This window comes from Passer domesticus, chromosome 1, assembly GCF_036417665.1.
Source record: "Passer domesticus isolate bPasDom1 chromosome 1, bPasDom1.hap1, whole genome shotgun sequence".
In the NCBI taxonomy this organism is placed as follows: Eukaryota; Metazoa; Chordata; class Aves; order Passeriformes; family Passeridae; genus Passer; species Passer domesticus.
Genome location: NC_087474.1, coordinates 27,553,940 through 27,578,920, shown reverse-complemented (window position 1 = coordinate 27,578,920; position 24,981 = coordinate 27,553,940). Strand labels below are relative to the sequence as shown.

The 24,981-nt window shown below is 34.7% G+C and overlaps 1 protein-coding gene and 1 long non-coding RNA gene across 12 annotated transcripts in view; one reads left to right on the top strand and one right to left on the bottom strand.

Moving 5' to 3' along the window:
- Nucleotides 1-24,981, top strand: part of DGKB (diacylglycerol kinase beta) — a 332,462-nt gene that overhangs the window by 178,033 nt on the left and 129,448 nt on the right. For 8 of the 9 annotated variants that reach the window (XM_064411308.1, XM_064411310.1, XM_064411314.1 and 5 more), the window contains one exon: nt 18,764-18,828. In XM_064411308.1, coding sequence (XP_064267378.1) covers nt 18,764-18,828 — 65 coding nt within the window. Of the gene's footprint in view, nt 1-18,763; nt 18,829-23,276; nt 24,869-24,981 lie in introns of those variants that run through there. The other variant, XM_064411321.1, reaches the window with a different exon arrangement.
- Nucleotides 1-24,981, bottom strand: part of LOC135295545 (uncharacterized) — a 46,151-nt gene that overhangs the window by 3,587 nt on the left and 17,583 nt on the right. The window contains exon 3 of one of the 3 annotated variants that reach the window (XR_010357684.1): nt 12,666-12,784. The exons of 1 other annotated variant lie outside the window; for it this stretch is intronic. This is a non-coding gene — a long non-coding RNA (uncharacterized LOC135295545). Of the gene's footprint in view, nt 1-4,740; nt 4,817-12,665; nt 12,785-24,981 lie in introns of all 3 variants that reach the window. One more of the 3 variants, XR_010357683.1, reaches the window with a different exon arrangement.

Below are 24,981 nucleotides of genomic sequence, written 5' to 3'. Positions count from 1 at the left end.
AGAGCTAATCAAAAGCTCACTGAAGTTGATAGGAATATTTGCACTGATATAAGTATAGAGTTGTAAATTATATTTAAGTTTGCTTGCTAGTGGGCCAAAGCAAGTAATCTGACAGTGGCTACTTGTAGTCAGTTGATTTGTGGAATAAGTTTCTGAGAGGACTAGCAAATTACAGGATCAAATTCAGCTGAGATATACAGTAAATAAAAGTTATCACCAAGTGACATTTATACAACCTATAGAATAATTCTGCTGAGTCCTCTCTATTGAATAGATATCCATGTTATACAATTGGCACATTTGTTGACAGCCTCAACTGTGAACCATGGAAGTGAACTTACTGCTTGCCAGTAGAAGCAGCTCCTGTAGGTAAAAGCCAAAGGATATTGGCAAGGAAACCTAAGCTCAGTGGATAAATATAGGACTTTATGTAAAAAATGCTGTCACCCTGCCAGTTTTCATAGCCACTAAAATAATTTTAAAATCAAAACTAGAATAATATTTTAGTTTCTAACAAGACATACAATGTAGAATTCAGAGTATGTGCAAGTGTAAAGCAATTATTTGCCTGTTTGTCTTGGAGTATAATTAACTGTAGGAGTATTGGTTTTTTTCCTTCTGTGGACTTCTCTCTGTGCATGAATGTCACTGCTCAGTTTGAGCATGCTTAGTTGAATCAGGATGATATCATTTATGTGGGTGAGTTTCCATATATTGGTTAGTGGGAGATATGATATTTGCTGATTATAATCTGGAAATGTTGCCAAAGTCCTTCATCTTAGTTTCACAAAAGTAATACTGACTAGGTTTTGATTCTTGGAGAAAACCCAATGGGAAAGAGCTGGGTAAACCTCAAAAAGGAAAGCAAAGAGATCAAAAGTCAGAACTGTTCGGAGTGCAGGATGTAGTTTGCTTGTAATTTGGATGGGTATTTTCTTGTTTGCACAAACCACTATAAAGATAAGATAAAGTCTTATCTTTTTTTTTATTTAGAAAACTTACAAGGTACTTTCCGGTTCATGACAAATTTTATATTATGCAGCTCATGTGTTGTGAGGTGATGCATGAAGCTGATGACCAGAATCCTAACCACCTGAATATCTGTAAAAAAATTTCTTTTCTCATTAATTTAAAAGAGGCTGTTGTTTGCCTACTGTTGTTTCTCACTGAAATTTCACTCAGAGCAGTTTGTTGCCATGATTCAAACCATTTGGTTCCATTATTCATAACAGCTGAAATGCTGTCTAAGGACTGTATCAGTTTTGAAGAATGTAGAGAATGCTTTAGAAGGTCTCTTACTGTGCACTCACACTACATTGATACAACCTTTTATCCCATTTTAGTATGTCAAGCAAGCATTTTATGTTCCATGTTCTAAAAAGGGTTTATAATTCAAATTTTGTTCAGTAAAAATAGATGGCAAAAACTGTAGAGGTGAAAAAGATACCAGTAATGATTTTGTAAGAGTTGGCACATTTGGTGCTTTCCCATTTATCTGTAGGAAAGTTGGTCAATATTGAAATCTATTGTGTTCACACTGAAGCTTTGTAGTGGTACAACCATCCCCCCAGCCATAAGCTACAGAACTGGCAGGACATACCTGTATACTGCAGTAGTACCATTATTCTAAAAAGCAAGATTTTATATCTACTTGTTTTTTCATTGTCTACTTGTGGGAATGGTGGAACTTCACACTTTCATGTGGCAGAAAAATGCTAGCAATTTGATGGTCAAAGTAAAAGCTGATAAATTCTCACAGGTCTAGTGTGCACTGCATTCTAAGTTGAAAATTGGACATAGCTGAATACCAAGTGACCCTTTAACTGAGGCATTCTGAAGTAATTTGAATAACAGTATTCTTCAAAAATCCCTGAAACATTGAGAACTGATTTGTTTTACTTCCATGCAAATGAATGGGAATTTTCTTTTCACTTCACTGGGAGTAGGGTTGAGCATTTCTTGAGTTGACCAGCACAAAGTAACATTTATAAGTGGAAAAAGGAGAGGGTTTTTTTCAGCTCCAACAAGTTCATTTTTAAAAGGCACTTTGCTGTAACCATGTAAACCTATGTAACCCTACAGTTTGTTAACACTGAACTTTAATGAGTCCTGATAAGAAGCCAGTCTGGATATCCATTTAGCTACTGATCTGAACTCCAGCTGATTGTCCTAGCAGCTGTGTGACTTCATTACCATTAGAAAGGCATACAGCCAAGCCAGCTGGAATCCAAAGAGGCTACTCAATTCACATAGCATGTCAGTTTTTTTGGTTAACGTATCAGAATTACAAATGACCAAAAAAAAACCAAGTTAACAAAAAAAAATATTCTTTATTCTTTATGAAGATACAGTGTAATTCAAAGTTTAAAAGCATTATTACACCAAATGTAGGCTATTTTGTAATACAGATGTTGGGGGGTTTTTGTGCCATTTTATAGCTATTTGTATCTATTTAATGAAAACTAGACAGAACATTTGCACTTTTGGCTATAAACACAGATTTATCTGATAATTTCTTATTTCTTAGTTAAGAAAACAACATTTTGTTGTCTTTTGTATTAATGTTTTGAGAGCACATTATTAGCTTTACTTATTGTTAGCGGTGAATAAAGTCTGCTGCTCTGGGACAATACAGGTTTGTGAAAAACACCCAAAACCTGTTATAATTAATAGTATTTAGCTGCTGGAGACAATATAACTGAGGAATCGCTCTACTGCTGACTGTGGATATTTTTTTAAAGCATGGAATAGTACAAAAGCCTTAACACTGGCTTGTACATACAACACACAATTACCTTCTGGTATTAAAAAAAAAAAAAAGAACAAAAAGCCAAAAATACAAGGGAAGCAAATGGTAGTTTACAAGAAGGGAATTAAGGAAGACCTATGAAACTACAGAACTGCTTTTAGATAGACTCATTCAAGTACTGTGTGCAGTTTTGGCCCCATGATTTAAGAAGATTGTTTGGGTGCTTACATGCATCCAGAGCAGGACAGCAAAGCTGGTGCAAGGTCTGGAAGGCATATCCTGTGAAGATCACCTAAGGACACTGCCCTTGTCTTGGTTTGTGAAAAGGAAACCAAGGAGTGACATCATTCCTCTCTGTTGCTTCTTGATGGAGGGGAAGTGGAGAGAGAGGTGCTCATCTCTTCTCCCTGGTGTCCCATTGTGGGATGCATGGAAGAGGTGAAAAGCTGAGTCACAGGAATGTTAAACTGAACATAAGGAAACATTTGTTTAAAGAAAGGGCAGTCAAACCCTGGAACAGGCATCCTTTAGAGAGAGGTGGTTGAATCCCTCTGCTTGTCAGTGTTTAAGAGGAATTTGGACAAGGCCCATACTTTAATTTTTGGTCAGACCTGAAGGGTTCTGGCAGTTGGTCTAGGAGACCATTGTAGGTGCCTTCCAATTGTTTAGTTCTATTCTATTCTAAATGGTCCCAGGAACAATTTTCCTAAGCTTGTGTCTAAAGCAAACTTTTATTAATGAATCCATTATATTCAAACAAATGAAGAGGAAATGATTATATGCTTGGAACTTAGGGAAATATCCCTGTGGAACCAGAATGGGTAAAGACTCATCTTATTAGTTAAAAAATGTTGTTCCTACTTTATATCTAAATTCTTTTTCCATGTACTGTGAGATTAATCCATGCAAAATGGACCAGAAGGACTTTCTGAATTAATTCCTTCATTGTTAATGACCATATCTCTGTTAATGACCAGTCTGCTCTGTTCCCTGCATGCTTCCATCAGAACAGTTATGTAGGCTAGATTCCATTGGTATAGAAAACATATGATGGGGTCTGTGTAATCATGACTTAAAAGGAGAGGGCTGGTGGTCAATTTATGTTTGCTGGTTTTTTCCAATATAAAGACTGACAGGCACCAAATGAAGCTACTAGATTCCAGTTTCAAGGCAAACAGAGGAAAGTATTTCTCTATACAGCATGTAATTAACCTGGAAAACTCTAAAGATGCTTGGAGTTCATTGGATCAAGATACCATGAGATTCATTAAAGGGACACTTGGTAAGAGCTATTCAGCAGAGACCTCTGGCTCTCAGAGAATATTTCAGTTTAGAAGGATCCTCTGGAGATCGTTAGACAAACATCCTGCTTGTAGCAAGTCTGATTTTTCCTTAGAGACTTCTCTCATTGAAGCTTGAACACCTCCAAGAATGGAGATCCAACAACCTGGCTGGGCAGCTTTTTACTTGTTTCTTGTTGCCTTTCATCCTATTCTGTGCACCTCTTACAAGAGTCCATCTATCTTTTCTGCATCAGGTAGCTGTAGACAGCAGTAATGTCTCCCATCACCAGCTTTCTGTGAAGCTGAACATGTTGCTTCAGATTCTGCTCAAGTGGTGTGTGCTTCACCCCCTGAGCAGCCTGCTGTCCCTCTGTTGAATATATTGTGGTATTACAGAATCCCAGAGTTGGTCAGAATGGAAGGGACAATAGTGGGTCATCTGGTCCAACCCAGAGCACATGGCATAAGATTGTGTCCAGACAACTTTGAGCATCTCCAATGAGGGAGACTCCACACCCTCCCTGGTTTGTCTGTTCCAGTGCAAGGTCACAGTAAAGAAGTTGACCTTCACAGTAAATAAGTTCTTCCTCATATTCAGGTGGAACTTCCTGTGCATCAGTTTCTGCCCATTGCCTCTTGTCCTATTGCTTGACACCATGAGGAGGAGCCTGAATCCGTCCTCTTGACACCTTCCCTTTAGATACTTACAGATACGGTCTGGCCATGTCCGTGTCTTAGCAGTATTGGGAAGCCCAAGACCAAAGAATGCTCCAAATGTGATGTCCTAAGTGGTGAGCAGAGAGGAAGTGTCACTGTCATGTGCATAGCTGGTGGATATAGTCTTTCTGATGGAACAGAGGTTGCTGTTTGCTTTCTTTGGTGTAGGGGCACGCTACACCAAAGCATGCACATTATAGTCCATAAGGACCGCTGTGTCCTTTTCTGCAGATCTGCTTGACACTCAGCACCAGCTTGTATGGTAGCCTTATTCTACCCAGATGCAAGTTTTTGCATTTGCTTTTGTTGAAATTCAGGAGTTTTCTATCAGCCCAGCTTTTTAGCAAAAAGAAATTTGAGGGGCCTGAGAGAGTACACTAGGTAAGTACCATTTCACGCTTACCTTCCTAAATTTTGCATTATGAATCCACTTTTAAGCTCAACTGGACTAGATGGAGTTATTGTATAAGCTCTGCTAAGGTTTCAAGGATAGATGCAAGAACTTCCTTGCAGGTCAGATTCTCTGGCTGCCAAGCCAGTGGAGGAACTTTCCTGAATGCTCCAGTGAAGAGGACATAGTGGCATGGCCAGATATAGTGGAATCATAAAACATGGGATTTTGAGGCAAGTTTGGAAGTAACTGATTATATTGAGGTTTGGGTAGAGATTTGGGGTTTGAGTTCTACTCTATGTGTAAGACTCTGAGAGCTGTGTGTTGTGGATTCTTCTTATGATTTAAGTGCCTCAAAGAAGACAAAATTACAGAGATATTTAAAGCAGAAAACTTAATGAGGGCTGCCTAGACATTTAAAAAATTGTCAGTTTGTCAACAGCTTCACTTTCAGCTCTGAACTGTATCCTTGGATAGTCCATTTGTGCTTTTTAGATAATCTTATAATTTCCTTTGGAGTCTGAGAAATTACAATATTTTCAAATTTGCTTCCTTGATACAGATAGATATAAATATATAGATATACATGGGGGTTTTTTTTGTTTGGATTTTTTTTTAATATACACTACAGGAGTAGTTGAGGATTAGATGAAAGATTTCTAATGCCTGAAATAAATGTCTTCTGCCATCATACAAAAACATGACCAACCAACCAAAATCTCAAACATACAAAAAAACCCCCACCCAACACCCCAAAAATATAAAAGAATATAGTGGTTCAGTTGTACAGTTCAGCATAAACCACATTTATAAGAAACTTGATTTCCAAATGGTTTTCATTAATGAGATACATTTAAACATATGATTCAACCCATTCATTGTCAAAACTGTAATTTGGGCATTAGCTGTGAATTATTTAAATAATTAAAAGTATTACTTTGTCAATTGCAGTGTTTGTACATTCATGGAAATTTCTTATCTTGAAGAAAGATTTGAAACTGGACTTTTGGTCAAATGGAAGAAGAAAAGCACTTTTTAAAGTACTATTAGTATACCCTCCCAGTAACTCATACCTATTTTGTGATAGTACATTGACCATCCCAGGAATGAAACTATCTTTATCATTAAAGGTTTAAGTTTTAGGTAGATGTTTGCATTGACAAAAGGAGGAAAAAGGGACGTGCAGTAAACTCTGAAATCATACTTTTGCACCAAACAAAATGATTGCATAGTTGTTCAGAAGTTTCTAAAGTAGATATGCTTAAAGGCAGCTGTTGTTTCATCCATGCAGTTGTAGTTAAAAAGGCTTTCATGTAAATACTCTTAAATAAACATAATTACTTTTGTATTCTATTTTTTTTGCCTGCGTATTATGCCTCCCAAGTTGAATGATATTAGACTTCGCAAAAAAATTTGTTTATCTTAGACTCTTGTTCTTAAAGGTGAAATTAGAAAATGCTGTTTCTAAAGGAGGGAAAAAAGGGAAGGCATTAGGTTAAATATTAATTTGAATGTCTACAATAATGGGTACATATGCTATTTAAGGAAGTCATTATTCCCGTGTGCAGTCAACAAGAGTATTGATTAGAATTAATTCACTACAAAAAGTCTCCAATCATTTTTAACATAAGTTTTTCCTCTTTAACAGTACCCTGAAGCTTGTCTTTTTCGTGGTCAATTTAGCAACAAATTTGCAATTAATCATTTGTTGATTGCAATGAATGGTCTGTCGATAATATGCAGCTTACATTGCTAAAAGGCTTATACAGAGCTTTATTGTTTTCCTTTTGTCTTGGGAACACTTTGTCTAGCTGTGTTTCCTAGAATGGATTTTGAATAGATATTTTCAAGTAACTCATGCCAGTTTTAAAGAGACACCACGGACTGCTCTGAGAGTATTAATCAAGATATGCCCTAACTTTTCTCTGGCATTACAATATTTGGACATCTGTTCTGACTCCTTACATGTGAAGTAGGACACATTGGCATAAATGAAGGGTTTCATTATCTTAAATGTCATAACATTTGTTTGAATTATTTTGTGTAGATTTTAAATGCTGAAATTGTAATCTTGGGTTTTTTATAGATTTCTTTGTCCTTTCAAAGGACTATAAAAATTGAAGCCTTTTAAAATTCCATACGTAATTCTGAAAGCATAATTTACAATTTGTGCAATAACACTGAAATTGATGTAGATGATACTTTAATAATTTTGAACAGTATAAGTATTTTTACTAAAAGAAGTCTAAGGAAAAAAATGCTTTTTAATCCAGAAATGGAATTGTTGTCACAAATTATGTATACATAAAGGCCATTATGAAATGCCTCTTTGAGGAACGTTGACATAGATTAATTTATTTGGAAATTAATGGCAGTTTGAATGGCAGTTTTCATTTTATTGGAAGGAAATTGGGATTAGCTCAGTCGCTTAGAGCGTGGTGCTAATAATGCCAAGGTTGTTGGTTCTATTCCTGTATGGGTCATTCACTTAAGAGCTGGACTTGATGATCCTTGTTAGGTCCCTTCCAATTCAGAATAGTCTGTGATTGTAATTCTGAAATGTGTGTTACATCCGTCGTCCTTAAAACAGTGTCTTGATAGTACATTTCTTCTGGCTAGGAAGTGGCTTTGAATACAATGTACATAACTGAAACTAAAAGAAAGACTAATCCTGGTTCCAGGCTTTTGCAAATATTTGGAAACATTTTGTTTGTACTGATCTTTAAATTGAATATGTTTTTTACAGGTTTTGATTGTTCATTAGCAAAAAAATACCCAGTAGTAAAAGCAGGATTTAACTGGTTTACATTGCCCTTATTAATGCTGTTATTATACAAAATAGTTGCAAACATTAAGATAATCTTACTCTGAGATAATATCTGATGTCATATGGATGTGATATTTATGCTTGAGTAAAAGTTAATATTAACAACATTTGTCTTGGCTAACATTATAAGGATTACTTGCTACAAATATCAGCAAGACAAGTGTCTGCTTACTGTGCTGCAAATTTGGGAATTCTAGCTTGTCATTTAGTATTGATTACATTATTTAAGTAGTTGAGCAAAGCAGCACTTTACAAACAGGTGCTCTTTGATTTGCAAATTTATAAAAATCTAGGAGCAGCTTCCAGCCTACTGCATTATTGTTTTTGAAGGTAAATTGAAAGGTGATTTGACTATGTTTTCATTTAGACCAAAGATTTTTTTTTTTTTACATCTTCTTTCTCATGAAGCAAATTGATTTATTGTCAAAAAACAATGGGGTTCTCCATCTGTAAAGTATATTTATAGCATAACTCTCTGACGTAAAGTTCAGAGAAACTGCCCCATTCATGTTGTTTTCAGTGAAAATTTTTGGACATAACTTTGGCCATATGCTTTAGTTATCTCCTGAACTTGCTCTTGCTTGTCCTGCCTCTGCACTGCAGGTGTCTGCACCCTTAGTTGGATCACCTGGGAGTGACTGTACAGTAGATCATTCATTTGGGGAATTATACCCTTAGTATTTAGTGTAAACAACTTAGCCTTCTAGAAAACCTCATATGTATTGGAAATCCTGAGTAAATGGGTCTTATGCAAAGAGATTTTATGCAGATATAGAATCCTCCCAAACAATTTGAGGCCGAGAATAGGATACTGGTATAATATATTCAAAGCTACCATGAAAGCCCTAAGTTGCTAAACAACCATGACGCACTGAGTCTGTCCAGATGGTTAGGCAAACAGCATTATGCAAGTTCACTCTTGGGGGAATTTTTTTGGTAGAAAATTTAAGGAATTTCTCCGTTTCACTACACTACTCTAGACTTTTTCACTAGTCTTCTGCACATTTGGATCCTTGGGATGTGAAAAGGCAGCAAAAGCATTTCTTTGACCCACTATGAAGGAATAGTTCAGTACACTGAAAGCAATTTGGACATTATTTCTTGGGTTTAAAATTCTGTACATGATAAATCATAGCAGGCTTTAGTGCTGTTTCCTGGGTTTCTGACCACATCAAGAATGGTGGTTTTTATTTTGCTGTAGGATTGCTTAAACCAAGAGTGAAATGCCTAATTTGTAGTTTTTAAAGTTGCTGGGTGTTTTTCCCTTTTCAGTAGAAACCATTGTTGGTCCACCATTTTCAACAACTCCATGTTGATATTGTTTAAAAAAGTTTACAGTTCTCTATTATTAGTGTCTTTATACAATAAAGAACAAGGTTTTTGTTGTCCCCTAAGTATCACTATTCTGATAATAGTCTGTAACTCATTCCCTTTATTGCACATAATAGAACGTCTCTATGGAGTAAATAAATATATTTAACCTCAAAGCCTTTTAATGTCCAGAGTCTACAAAATAGTTACTGCATAACCTTTGTACATTATGCTCTGGGTATATCATCACTGTAAAATATTTTGCATATCTAAATTACTTATTTAAAGCAGCTGTAGAAAAAGCTTGATTTGTTTTGGAAGGAAAATATACGTGAATTAATTTTTTAAAATTAGAATTCATCTTCCACAAACACGTTTGTATTTTGACATATTTTAACACTTTTCCATATATCCAAATATTAAGTCCAGAAAAGGCTTTTTGTTCTCTAAGCCGTAGCATGTTTAGGTTGTTTTTTAATGCAGGTTCCTATTATTCATAGAGAATATTTTTTGAGTCCTTAAATGCTCAGTAAAATGGCATATAGTTCCATTTTTTAGTCTATTTCATGTTTTAGATAGCTGTTTCTGCAAAGTCTGGGCTTTATTTAACTTGGGAGCAAGTTAAATGAAGTCTAGGTCACTGTTCATGTGAGCTACTTATATTAAGTCACTGAGTTCACATATTTCAGAGATTATTAACCCCTTGTTTTTCATGAAAATATTGATCATTGACATGTAGCATGGGACTGGGTTTTGCACTTCAAAAAAGAATATGTCCACTTACACTGTTTATCGAAAGCTTTTAAGTTAAAAATTTTATTGACAGTAGCAGTAAAACCAGTATGTGATCAAGATGATCTCCTAGGGTGTAATCTCTTCCATCTAATGTTGTTATGAACTGTTTAATTTAATTTTATTTCTGCAGTGCCTTTTCAGAAAAAACCACTGTGGTGGAGTAAACTTGGCATGAGTAGCTCATGTGAATCTAGCTCTTTCTTGGAGGCTTCTTAGTTGGCCAGTTATTTTCAGACTTACTAATAAATAGGTTTGTCTCAGTTTGATATATAACTCTTCTGCCATTTTGTTATTGTTGCCTTCCCACAGCTGCAAAACACTGACGGATCCTTAGGGTCTGAGCTGGATCTCAGGTGCTTACTGGTACAAGGAGGTGACTTGTAGAGCAGGAAGGAGGGAGTAAGATTGAAGGAGCCTCCACAAAGGGAGGAATGAGAAACCTTATACATCTTAGCAAGAAAATAGAGAAGAATTCAGAAAATATTTTGATTGATGCAACACAAGAGCAAATGCAGGTATTAAACAAATTTAGGAAAGTTGCTTCTCGGCCTTTGAGACAGAACAAATAGGCTGTATGAAAGATGTAAGGGAGAGGACCTTAAAAAGTTTGTCGTAAATCAGCAGAGAGAGAGAGTGAATGTCTGTAGATAAATAATCCAACATCTAGCTGTAATTTATGAGTATGTTAGAGGGTTTTTTTATAAATTAATATTTGTTTGTCCAATAGGAAAGATAATAAATAATATTGTAATGCAAAAATTTAAATTTCAAATAGAAAACATAATGAATGAGGAAAACAGTGACCTTTTTCAATTAAGAGAAAAATATTCTTTCAGAGTGTAAATCAATGAGAGATGTTTTAGTGGTTTGCATATTTCTTATAAAAATAAATACCTGCTATGGAAACAAATGAATAGCATAAATATGTATTAAAATTATAAGACTCTGTTGCCAAGGTTTTGACTAACAAGTTATGGGAAGTTGCTAGGGAGAAGTCAGGTGAACATTTATTATTTGATCCCTATCAAGCAAATGAGTGTATAAAATGGGTGGTGATACAGGCTTTGGCTTGAACCCCATCAAGGATTTTAGAGGACTGCTCAAACTGTTGCATTTCAGACATACCTTCATAAACGTGAGAAGCTAGGTGTGCTCAGTTTCTTGTGTGATTAATAACAAAAGATCTTGAATTAACAGTTCAGAGCAGACACATGTCCACATGCCTTTTAGGAGAGTCTTTAGGAGAGTCAAAGGGCTTTCTTCTAACTCTTAAGCATACTGGGAGGATAGGGAAATCACCCTGACAGTTCAGGCACCTAAGTTAAGAGCCTTCATTCTGCCTCTGGGGATACTACTCTAATGCAAACACAATCAGTGTTCAGAATAAAAATACTCAAAGGGATTTATGTTTGTTTGGGGGTTTTGGGGGGTGTTTTGATTTTTTTTTTGATCATGTGAGAGTGTTTGAAAAATCATATTAGAGTGTAATTTTTCAAGACACTACACAAGCAGTTATTCTTTATCCCAAATTTTCTTTTTTTCCTCTAAGTTTTAATATGATGACACTAATTAGTATTTCATAAAAAGAATGCTTAGTAATTGAGCTAGTTATTCACTTTTCTCTCCTAAGAACTGCAGAAGTGCTGGGCATGAAAGTTTGTGTTCGTTTCAAGCTAGATGGGCTTTTAATGTAAACTTTGTTTCTGTGCTTTTTATTGAAGACACCTGTGAGCCATTTCTGTGTTTCTCTGAAGAACATCTAAAGCAAGGACCAATTGCATTGCATAGTGTTGCTTGTATTGACTTTCAGCCTAAGCTATGTCCTTGATTGTGTTCTGCTCAAACTCATTTTGCAGGATAATTTGGGGCTATTTCAACATAGTTCTCGATCAGCAGTTATCAGAAATGCTACTAAAGGTTTACCACAGAGATCTTTTTAATATACAAGATACTTAATACACTGTCTATATGGCTATGTTGGCTAATTGCCATGTGATCACTTTGCTGCTCCTCTTTTTAGTGACCACATAAACACTTAGCATGGACCTAGAAGAACCCTTCTCTAGTTACAGTAAATTTAGGGTGACCAAATATAAAGGGAAGATGTAGCACAGTGTATCCTCAGCAGGGATCATCTTACATCTGCAGGGTACATGTCCTCTGCATTGCATTGAGTCATGGTGCACATGACACATCTGATCAGATAGTAGTTTGTCTTACCTCCTAGTCTTGCACTTGATAAATGACTTAAAAATACAGGTACACAGGAATGTATTGTCAGTTTCTAAAACCCAAAATAGCTCCTCAAAGAAAGTCCTTGAGATAGTGGTACAAAGGCTTATCTTATAGGGCTGGTCCCTACACAGCTGGAACGTGCGGTCACCCCATATAACTGTAATCAATAGTAAATACCAAAGAGTCAGTAGCTGTACATGGCCACAATTTATAGAGTTATGCACAGGCAGAACATAAAGGTTTTTTTGCACAAACATGGGGTATTTTTTTCAAAATGGATTCCATTTTGTGTCTGTGTAGAATCATGAGAAACTCAGCGGAGGTCTGACTTCAAATGAAAAGTTGAAATATGCTTACCTTTGTAGGCCTGTTTCAAATTTTTTGATACATTTCCAGATAGACTATCCTCTGGTCTTTTGTCTATCATTTATAAATACTCTGGGTCTGAGGTCCTATCCTGGGTTTTGAGATACTGCCTGTTAAAATGAGTATTTATGGTGTGAACTGTCATTTGACTTAGCAATACATGTACTGCTGAAATGTATTTAAACTTGACCATCAGAATATATTACAGACAAAATAAATAGCATTATCTATTATAGTTTCTGTGTTCTTTTTGAAAAGCCAGGAACACAAATTTCTCAGATTTTTGTTCTTATATTTTTTTCTTAAAAAGTGAATTATTGGTATCTTTTAGTAAAGCTGTTTTAAGAAGTGCTTGTAATCTCTTCTTGCTCTGATGTTTTCAAACTACCATCTTCCTCGTCTATACAGGCCCAAAATATCAGTAGAAATACAATTATAGTAACTAATGTTTCAACAAAAGCTAATGTATTGATGAATATTTTTAATCCCTTTTCCTTCCCAGGTTAATGAATATAATTTAATCTAAAACCTGGGAGTCAAATGTGAACTGACAGCTTGATTCAAACAAGGCAGAGCCTTAAGCTTCTTGATTGCCTTTTTCTAGACTTGGTCATTCAATGGTTCAATATAATTTGTTTATCTAAGATTTTTATTATGGGGTGGGAAATACTGAAATACTAAAATGAAGGGTGTACCTCTGTTTTTTGTATTTTATATATATGTACAGAAGGTAGAATGCAGAATTGTGAGGATTTTGTTTATCTAGAAAATAATTTCTAGAAAATAATTATCTAGAAATAAATTTTAATCCACCTCAGCAAACTTTCTTCAGCTGTCTTCAATGATATTTTTTGTACATCTGTACTGTACTGTATTAATAACTGATGTGAGCTAACTGGTTGCTCAGGTTAGATTTGCATTCTGATCCAAAGATTACAAGTTGCTGAATTATCCCTTAAGCTTCCTAGCCTTGTGGATCCATTAAGCCTTAATTAAAGAAGCATCTTAGGAAAAAAAAATAATCAGACCATTTGTATCCAAAGAAGATGCACACTGGTCATTTGTTTGTTCAGCAGCATAAAAATTATTATTTAATGGAAATTTTAATCACAGCAAACTTATAGACAGACATATATTAAATGCATTAATCTTTCTATAAGGTTATTCACAATGTATAAGGTTACTCCTCTGAAAAGACTGCTTCAGATTGCTTTCCGGTAATGCTAATACCCATTAAAAAGATGAATATATATGTGTGTAAGTCAATCATAAGGTATTAAAGAGGTGTAGCAACTTAAGCTTCTTTTCTTCTTGGCAGGTCACTTTGAGAAATGTCCTAGTTCAATTAAAATATTTTTTCCATTTCCTAGGAGTAGATTCAGATATGCTTTGTCTGTTCTCTATCTTATCTTCACTGTCAGGATTTAAAACAAACCTGAGTGAGGTATAAGGATAGCCCAGCTGCTTCAGAGCCTGAACAGGTTCAAATGTAAGGGTGCATATATGTGTGTATGTCTGCATGCCCATCGCATAAATGTCCTGATTGAATACTTTTTTGATGTAAAGATACATTTTTTTAAGAGTCTGTACACTTTTGTAGAATTTAAACTGACATAAACTTCATTTTCTGTTCTTCAAATACCCATTTTTTTATCTCTTGTTTCTAAATGCTATAGTAGGAAACGGTCTAAAGAAGAAAGGCATACAAAAGTGCACACAATGTGGCAGTTTCTTTCAGATTTGATTGGTTCTATGAATTTAGTTAAGAAAAATTATCATGTAGGCTATTGTCATATGACATCTGAATGACTAAAAATATTGTATGTATTAAAAAAGAAATGCAGAATTTTAGAATAGTACTGTACAACTCAAGTATTCATATAATAGTCTCAGAAACACAAAATTGCCTAATTGGCTGGTTGGCTATGCTGTAAATGCACTGTATTCAGCATTACTTTGTGCCCAACATTGATTTTGATGCAAAACTGCTCCTGGGAAAAAAATCTTAATTCTTGGATAGTTTGGTGAAAAATATTACAATTAGAGGTATAAAATGAGCTCTGTGACTGAAATGTGGATGAAGGGAAAGGAGATAGTTTCATATTAAAGTATGCCATAAGATCTCACTCCTCCTTTCATCTTGGAAAAGGCTTGACAACATTGTTTCTCCTCAGATTATTATTAATAATAATAAAATTTTTGGCATTTTTAGGTAACTTTGCATTTACTTATGGTGTGTTACTTGTAAAACTGGAAAATATTTAAATTCAGATATAGTAATGCTGGAAAATTGTATTTCAGGCCAGAATGCAAATCAGTTTACTAATAAAAATTAATGTGTAAATCTGAGATATATTAATTATATACCAGTATCTGACTGTCAAATGATTATTCTTTAAAAATCCTCTTCTCTTAATAATATCATGAAGCATGTGAGTTTGCTTTGCTGAATCCTGGGTTTTCTTTTTCACATTCACAGTTTTACAGTAAAATACAAAAAATAATTTCTCATATTTTCCTGACCATTTGCAATATCAGGTACCAGGAAGGATCAGCATATTTTGCAAACTATATTTGGTTTACCATACCATTACTCTGTTTCTGTATCATTAATTAGGTGATTTTAGTATAGCTTTTGATACAAAAAAATAATTTCTCCATTGGTCCAACAACAGTTGTGTGTATAAACAAGTTGGGCTAGATGCCCCTACTTGAAATGACTGAATGAAGTCTGCTAAAATCAATTGTGTTACAAATGTAGCCAAAAATCTCACAATTAAAGACTCTTTGCTCTCCTCAGCCAGGAAACTTCTAATGGTTGTTCCTCAGGATTCAGGGATGGTATCTGGTAATTCCAGGAGCTCTTAGGAGACAGTACTTATGTTCCTACTCACTGTCAAGTTCCTATTACTTTAAATTCTTCCCATTGCTTTTAATTTGCTTGTACCAGTCAGTGTGGTACTGTCTTAACAAGTACAAGAATACAGACACTTGAAAAACAGAAAATCCAGTGCAGTTTCTTGGGTGTTGTTTTTGGGGTTTTTTCCTCTCTTATATTTTTTCCCCTAAACCAGAGGTTTGTTTGTCCAAATGCACAGCCAGCATGTGCTGGTTTCAGATTTCCTTAAAGTGGAGAGTTATGATTGAGAAGAGATCCCTGATGCTGGGGAATCTAAGGACTCTACTTTGGATTCAAAATGGACAGTATGAGCTGAAGGAAGCCGTAGCAGCTCCCCTACTTTTAAGCTTATCTGTGTGTAGTTACTTTTCTGGTTTACAGTTTCCATCATTAAAAGTAGCTCTTCAGCAATTTTTTTTTTTGTGAAATTGACCTGATGTGTGTCTGGGTTGTGCTGTGCCTGTCAAAATTAGCTGGGTGTATTACTTTTTTTACCTCTCTGTTCATTAAGTCAGTTGATTCATTTTGGAGTCAGAAAATGTTCAGGGAGGGGAAAATTTTGATCAAATCAACCTTGCATGGAAACAACTGCCTGTTTGCCATCTGCAGTGGGCATTGATCCCTAGCTTGTTTGTGCCTTGCGTTTGTTCTGCGTGAGTAAGCACATTAGCCTTTTCATTTCATTCATTAGACAGTTAGTTCTTGATTAGTGTTTCCTAGTTTCTGTCAAAAATGCTTCTACTCTTTTATTCATTTTGTCTTGTGTCTGTCTTATGCTTCAGTGTGTAGAAAATGAACAGTTAACTACAGTAGTCCTTTCATTTCTTTTTCATATGAAACTAGCTAACAAATATACTTTTCTAATGCTGGCGCATCTAATGTGGGATAAAGTATGAATGATGGGTCTTTCTAAAGTTAACAGAGTTATTATTTTAGTTCAGCTAGCAGCCATTGTTTAGAAGTGTGCTGTCTCAGGGTTTACTGTCAGCTTTATTTCATCCGTCTCCAAGAACTGTGGGATCACCTGGATACTTGTGGATATTTGCCTTATAAAATTGCACATAAAAATACATTTAAATTAAAATGAGTGCAGTTTGAGAATGCAGCCCTGAAAGTTTCAGGTGACATTTTGGATGACAGGACAGAACAATAAGGCATTTGTTGACTAACACCATTCCCTTGGGAATTATGCTGTCATTTCCTTGCAGAATAGTGAAATGATAAATGGCAAATCCATTCTTAAATATAATAGAAAAATACATGAATAATTATGTGATGTGCATAAAGCACCAAATTGTGTACATCTTTAGAAACTACATAACAAGTTCATTATAAAAAACTGAGAACCTTGATGGAGTCAATACATTTAATGTTGCTACTAACAGATTTTATTTCATCAGTGATCAGAAGCTTTGCCTAAAAATTCTATACTGTGTTATTCCCTTAAGTAGATAGCGTGTCTAAAATTTTATGAATTATGCATTGCTTTTTATTCATAATTTTAAAAGTTTATTTATATGTTGTCAATCTATCTGAACAATTTTACCTTTGAATTTAATGGTATTAAAGTTCAACATTTATCTTTTCAAAGCACCCGTAAGTTAGTAAACCAAACTTTGAAGGTTGGACCAGTCAGTTCTCTGGTGTGTGCCCTGCTTAAGATTCTAGTAAATACAAAACTTTTTAAAACACAAAATGTTGAAGCCATGGTTTATATTAGTTGTGTACCTTTATATCTGCATTAAATGCTTGCTTATTTGTGAAATAGATTAACGTTGCTTTGTTTAAATAAAAATTATTTTGAAGAAAAGTTTTATTCATGTTTGGAATCATTAATAAATTATTTAAGTATTTAATTTGGGGGGCTTTTCCTCCAAGTTCTAATTCTCATTGGTGGAAGATAATTTAAAATGTTGCTAGATGTAGGGTTATACTGAATTTAACATTTCTCTCAAATTTTTAGTCTTTATAGTTCCAAAGACTTTGAAGTTGGTAAATAATAGGCGGGGAAGTTCATATATGTATGATGGTTGGTAGTTGGTTATAGTGACAGTTTTATTTGTAGTTTTTATCAAATGCTATTTGCATGGAAACTGGAATTCATTGAAATCTCTTCCTAACTGGACTAACTCTTCTCACATTTACATTCATATATATCCAGAATTTTAAGACATAACTACAAAGACATGATGCAAATGGATTTGTCTGTGTTTGCTATCTACTGCAAGACTCAAGAGTTGGTAGATTTCATACTTTCACAATGCATTTAATACATACATTGAAAAATTAAAGATTAATTCACAGTTTGTAAAGTTTTAGCAATCAGTATGAGAAATAAAAATTACATTATCTGGATTGAGGAAAAAATTCTCTTCATGCCTCCAAAGAAGGTAGAAAAAAATGCTTTGGAAACAGATTCTAGCACATCAGTTCCCAATACTCTATTTTCAACAACTCCCACCAGCACAATAGGTTGATTATTTTCTAAATGTTATACACTTACAAGTATTTCATATGGCTATTTCATTTCACATACACGTTATTTGATTATATTATTAACATAATTTACTTAATTTAAAAATATTGATACAATTTATTTAATTAAAAATGATCTTTTTTTATATTAAGCAGTATTTCCCCACATGATTTCACATCCTGACACAGCAAATGGGGGGGGGGGGTGTCTTCTAGCAATTATTCCTATTTTCTACCCAGTTTTTCAGAAAGCTATTGAATGCCTTATGAAATATCAACTTGTATCGCATATAAAGTAACTTTGCTGAATCTGTCTCTCACTTTTACTAAAGAATTGGATTTCAAATAGTTTATTTGGTATTTTTGGAAGACAGAACTATATCAGAGTTCTTACAGTAATCCTTCACCATATCTGGATATTATTCGCTGTACAAAATTTGAAGACATTTTCACTACACAAAATTATCATGTCTGATTTGTAAAAAGAATGGAGACTGCAACAAGAGTAATCAATTATTAAGTTCAGATACTTCACATTCTGGGAACAATGTATACCTGTAAGCTTTCTAAGTTATAAGAGTATTGCTGTTGTTGAAAATGATAGTTCACAAAACACCTTACAAACCTTATACATTGTGTACAGGTTGAGTCTTGTGTTTTGCAATTTTCCTGTCACAAAAGATTTATGGTGCTTTTTTTTTTTTTGTCCTGTTAGGATGCTTCAATTGCCCACAGATTCCATATCATGAGAGAAAAACATCCAGAGAAGTTCAACAGTAGGTAAGAATTGAAAAATATATGCATATAAAAGTATTTTTCCATGTTATTGAGATATGTTCTGTGAGGGGTTAAGTTTCACACATCTTCTAAAATATTGATTCTTATAAAAGAGAGGAAATTGGTTCATTTTATATTAAGCATATTCCTGACTACTTGTAGTGTAACTTTTTGATATCTGGTATTTCAACTGAAATGAAGAGCAATATAAATAAACTCTTCTCAGAGGTGAAATGTTTGCCTTTTAAGACTAGTATGGACAAGATGAAACATTGTGTTTGTGAGAATCCCTGAACTGACACTTTGCCATTAGGCACTGAAGAACACTTCGTAGACAGCTGCAGATGGTGATCCTTATGTTTCATTCCCACACTCGCACTGGTACATTGACAGGGGGCTCTTCCATACATACTCTTAGTAAGGGCAAGTGAATGCCATTTTACACAGAACTGCTTTTATCATTAAACATTGCTTCTATAAAAAAAAGTCAGGATGAGACTTTGCATCTGTTTCTTGTGTTGCTCTCTGAATCTTCAGTGCTATTGCAGAGCTTTTCTGGAGATTAAAAATGCATTACATTTACTGTAAATTCAATATCTGGTTTGTTGAGTAGATAACATTCATAATGCAATGTTTATGTTTTTTTCTTATTTAGGTAATTTAGCAAGTAAGTTGTGGTGGGTAAAAGCAACATTTCAGAAACTTTAATTAACATTTAAAGACACATTGAGAGAGAAGAGTAAGATACAACATTATTTGGAATAAACTGGGAATGTCTAGAAATAATTATTAAAACAAATGTTTTGTCACTGTGAACCTCAGCATACAGTATTTAGTTTTCCATCAGGGTGACCTGGAAAGTCTCCTGTAGATGCAAATTTTCATAGACCTTGGGATGATAAAATATGATGTTTGTTTTCTCATCTAAGAGCTGTACAGAATGATGTTTAAATATGTTTGAAAATTATCTTGCTTACTGTTTGGTTGGTTTTATTTTTTGTTAAAAGTACATGTTTTATAGCTAATAGTCAGAATGGGGGCCTCGTTTTCTCAAATACTCAATTTGCTTAGCATCTATACAATGACATACAGTGAACCCAAATATCTGTTTCTTTTTAAGTCACATAGTACATATCTGTACATAGTTGTTTTCTGTGACCTCCTTTTCCTAGCTCTGGTGCTTCTCATTCTGAAGGAATTACACTATGATAAGACCTGAACTCAAGCCTGTTCTATGCATCCCAATGTATTGTACCCTCCCACAGGACTAGAGATAGTGGACTTTTAGCAAACGACGATATTGTAGGCCCTGAAGATGAAGCTAGTTTATCAGTGGTCTTTCTGCATATTTTCAGCAGTTCGCAATTATAATTTATAAAAAGCTTGGCTAATAACATGAGTTTCAGATCAGATTTCATGTCACAATAAATCATATGCCATTAATAACATCTGCTAGCAGACTCACCTTGAAATTCATCTATATTTTAAGGAACCTGATATTTCTAACATTATCTTAAGGAAATCAGTTACAAAAATATATAGTCCCAGTCCCTACGTACTTTGGTACTGCGATATTGAAAAGCTTGAAAAAGCGAACATTGTCTATAAAATTATTCAGAAAGGTTATGCCTTTCTAAAAAACAGTATAAAGACTTGAGCAAAGCATAATAGAAACTGATATTTTAAAATGTGGGGGTTTTTTGTATAGCGAGGGGAAAAAAAAGGGTTTTCTATGTTTGTTCAGTAGAGTTTTCCAGATGATGTTCGTTCACAAATACTTTTTTCATTACCACTTATTTGTGTGTCAAAATAAGTCGATAACATGTTGCAGCAGCATTTTCCTGGAGGGTATGAAAAGAAACCCCTTTTTTGGTTATCTGCTAAGCCTCAAATCTTAATTCACCAGAATGTAGAATTTTCTATGCAATCTAAATTATTTAGGCTCAGCAAGTCCAACTCAAATCTGATTCATAGTGGGCTCCATAGTTAACAGCACCTGCTCCTTTGAAAACCCTACATTACTCATTTGAAAATCCTGTACTGTCATATGGGCATATCTCTTGTAATTTTAAAAAAATGATTCTTTTTTGCTTTTATGTTAGTTTCCTCTTGCCTAATTTTCCAAAATTTTAACTTTCACAGCTATCGTTAGAGCAAGTCCTTCCATTGAGGTTCTACTCTGAAAAATGAATGTGCAAAAATTTTCCTTACTGAAGAGAAACTTTAAGTTTATATTATATGCAGAATTCTTTTGAAGTACACAGGTGTTGCATTTGCTTCAGTAAAGTAAGTTAGGTAAAGTTTGGAGTTAGAGAATCTTTCACATTAAATCCTGTTAATGATCCTCAGATTCCTGAGGATATTCCTTGCCACTCTGATCCCAAGGTTTATGTGTAAATAGGGCAAACTAATAGGAAAACTGACACATTCTACTTGTGTAGAAGCAAAATCTTCTTGTACTTGTTTATCTTCTCAAAATGACAGAAGATGACAGAATATTTCAAGACTTAGAAAGGCTTTTTTTAATGACTACTAGCCAATGTTGTGGCATTCTTTGGAACTAGGTCACTAGTCCTTGGAAACTGTGTCATATTTTGAAATTCCAGAGCATTCACCGATTTTGGACACCAGCATTTAGTATTACTGACTTACTAAAAATAAAAAGTAATCAATTTAGTTTTAGATTTCTAAATTGTCTAGAGATAGTTAGACATAAGTCTTTGGAAAATCTGAGTTTAAGTATGTATAAATATTCTTGCATTAAAAATCCGCATTAGCAATTGTTTCCTTTGTAATGAAGCACCCAGTTATTTGAGTTTCCTAAGAAATTTAAATCAAGTTCCTTTGTGAAAAGGGTATTCTGTTTTCACAAGCTTAATTTTCAATGAAAAATTAGTTTATACATGCCTTAATATCTTGAAAATGTTATACTAGTAAGCTGTGATACAGAATGGCTGCATATGGTTTTCCAAATAAGGCTCAGCATAAATGTCTGCCAGTGATTTTTGAAATACACATTACTTGTTCCAGAACCCAGGTCTAGAGGAGAAGAATTCTGGTGGTGGTCAAATAGTAAAGAATGGAACTGAGAACACAGTAGTAGCATCCTGAGCTTGTCAAAATAGTGAATCTTAATCTGCCATTTTAATTATATCTTTTGATCATTAGCACACTATATCAGAAACCAGGATTGACATTGCATTAAGATTTATAAACCTTATAAAGGTGTTTATAAGGTTCATAAACCCCAAAATCTCAGCTGTCACATTACCCACTCTACAGGTCTGAAGTGCTCACAACCTTGTGCTGGAAGAAATCAGTTTCCTTCCCAGCATCTTCTGCTTAAGAATAGGGTCAGATTTTCCAGTCTAAGTGTGGAAGGGCTGAGTTAGTGCCAGTGGGGATAAAACTTGCAAAAGGCAGTATTTCAAGCAGAAGTATCATTAAACTAGGACATTCTGTTGAAATAATGATTCAGTTTGGCCAAAATGCCCTACAGGGAGAACTGTGTAAACATCATAGGCTTGATGCTGGGAATAACAGATGTATGAGTTATGTGACTGGAATATACACAAGGAAACAAAGAATACTTTCAACAAAAAAATAATTCAAGTTGGTGTTAGCTTTTCTAAAATCATATTCCGTTCAATTAGGCATACTAATTTGACTTTGGCATCCCATAGCATAAAAGATATTTCTTATTCTCAATAAACTAAAGTAGGATTTATAAATTATATTTACAGTATTAAGTACATTGTCTTTGAAGTTTCCAAATGTCAATCTATTTCCATTTTTTATGAAGAAAACCCAGAGTAGAAAAAGTTCCTAATAACTTCATTTATATCATATTCCTGACAATATACTTTTGAGCTTCCCTTTCAACTTGTTTAATTATGCTTTTCTTTTGCGCTGATACCTATACATTTAATCTCTAATAAAGTTTCTAAATAATAGAAAGTACTGATTAACCTTGTGCAGGTGTTCTCCAGGAGAATAAGGAAAGGCCACAGTAAGGTAGGAGAAATGGCAGATCATTGAATCTTCAGCATTATTCTGGATGTCCTGACTTGGGTACTGCACTATACAATGTAGTTACAGCATCATATCTTTACTTACATCGAAAAAAAAATCCTGTCATGCCTACACTGTTGCTGTATTCAAAGGTTTATTGTAAGAGATGTCTAGTCCTTCCTGGCAGCAAAAAAGCCAGAACAGAATCATTCCACTTGAATACTGTAATTGAAGGCAAGTTCAAGTTTTGTGACTGAAAGTGAAAAAAAATCAGTTTAAAGAAAGAGCAAAATCAGTTATGATGGGGTAAATTAAATTGTTTACTCTCAGTTGTACTCAGCTTTGTTTTAAGTTGACTTACTTTAGCTTAGAATTGAGCAGTCAAAGTGTTTCATTTTGGGTAGAACTAAAGTGGTTTGATATTTTCATTATTCTTGCAGTTTTTCAGTTTGGATGATGGAGTCTCTTGGATTGAATAACAACTGCATCTTTTCAGTAAATATGCTAAGCATCAGCACAAAATTCCTAACTTTAATTGCAGACACTTCAGCCTCTCCTTCAACCACTCCTCCCTTCCTGGTTGTGACCAATATGGAAATATTTAAAAAGAAGTCACTGGCCCCATGGAGAGACCAGATTGCAGACATCTGTTACCTGTCCCACTGAACCTATGGTTCCTTTTCAAAAAAGGATAAGGCTCCAGGGAACAGTACCTCTGAACTCAGGCAGCATTACAACTGTAGGCATCAGAAGAAGCAAAGCAAGGTGAAAATATTTGCAATAGAGCACAAAATATTTTCCCACAGGTGAGAGATGGCTCATAGTTAGACAACATACTTTGCCTAGCTCTTGGTTATAATGCTTATAAGAGAGAAAGAAATAAAAAAAACAACTAGCATACTCTTTTTTCAGACTCAAACATGTAGTAGCCTACCTTTGGAAATAATACCTGAAACACATAATGTGTGCTTGAGTTGGGAGAAAGGAAGATGGTTGGAGCATAAAGCTGGTTTAGCCTATCTGTGTCTGCTGTCTACAGAGCAAAATCACAGAAGTTTGCATCTGCAGTATCTGCATCTCTCTCTGATACAAGATTTCATGCTTTTATCATTTCTCTAGAAAGTGCTAATGGGCTGAGGCCCTGTGTTTGAGAGACTTCTTACTCTCTTAAATATTTTTCTATAGCAGCTGTCTGGGTGGCTGGGGAACCTTAGGTTTAGAGTCATGAAGACTAGAGGCAGTGTGATGTATAAAATGTATGTTAAGCAGGAATCCCTATGTCCTAGGCATCCCCTGGGATTTCAAAGTACATCTCTGAAAGCAGTGTGCTGTATAGACCATAAGCAGAGCAGTGAATTTATATTTTTATTCTCAGGGCCTGCAGCTATCAAATTCACTACTGCAGGACTAAATTGAGCTCAGGCATGTTGGGCACTTCCATTTGAGAGGATTGCCATTCTGTACCTTTAAAAACAAATGCCTGGCATATATAATCTTACAAGATATGGGAATGTTGTCTTTTTTTTCTTTAAAGAAAGTGATATGTGTATGAGATAAGCAGTGATACCCAGCTTTTTAAAAAAAGTTTCTTTAGAAATTGTTAAGTAAAGTGTATTGGGGTTAATGTTAAAGGGTTAAAATGATAGCATTTTTAGGAGACAGGACTGTTTATGGAGCAGAATCATACAGAGGGATTGGCCCAGCATGCGTTGTGGAAGTAACAAACTGTTGATTGACAAAAGGCCTATCCATACACTACAGCCCAAGGTCAGTAAAATCTAATTTTCTTCAACTTGCATCAGGCTGGTTAAAAATTTTATGGCTGATGATGTTTCCTTACTGAGAGCAGGTCACTGAACCTTTTCTATGTATTGAAGTGCCTAGTGGATGTTTTACGCATTCTTTAATTAATTAAAGCTATTGCCTTTTATTACAATATCTTAAAGGCAAATGTAACTCTATAGGAATTAATTCTTGGTCTCTTCCATAGTATAGTCATGCCATTTGAAATAACAGTGAAAAACACAATGATAGAAATAAGTTTTCTAACTTCTTTAAATTGTTGTAAATTCAGATGTGAGAGGAGTCTATAGTAGATATGAAAAAACTGTAACAAAACTCATAAACTACTCCCTGCTCTTTGTT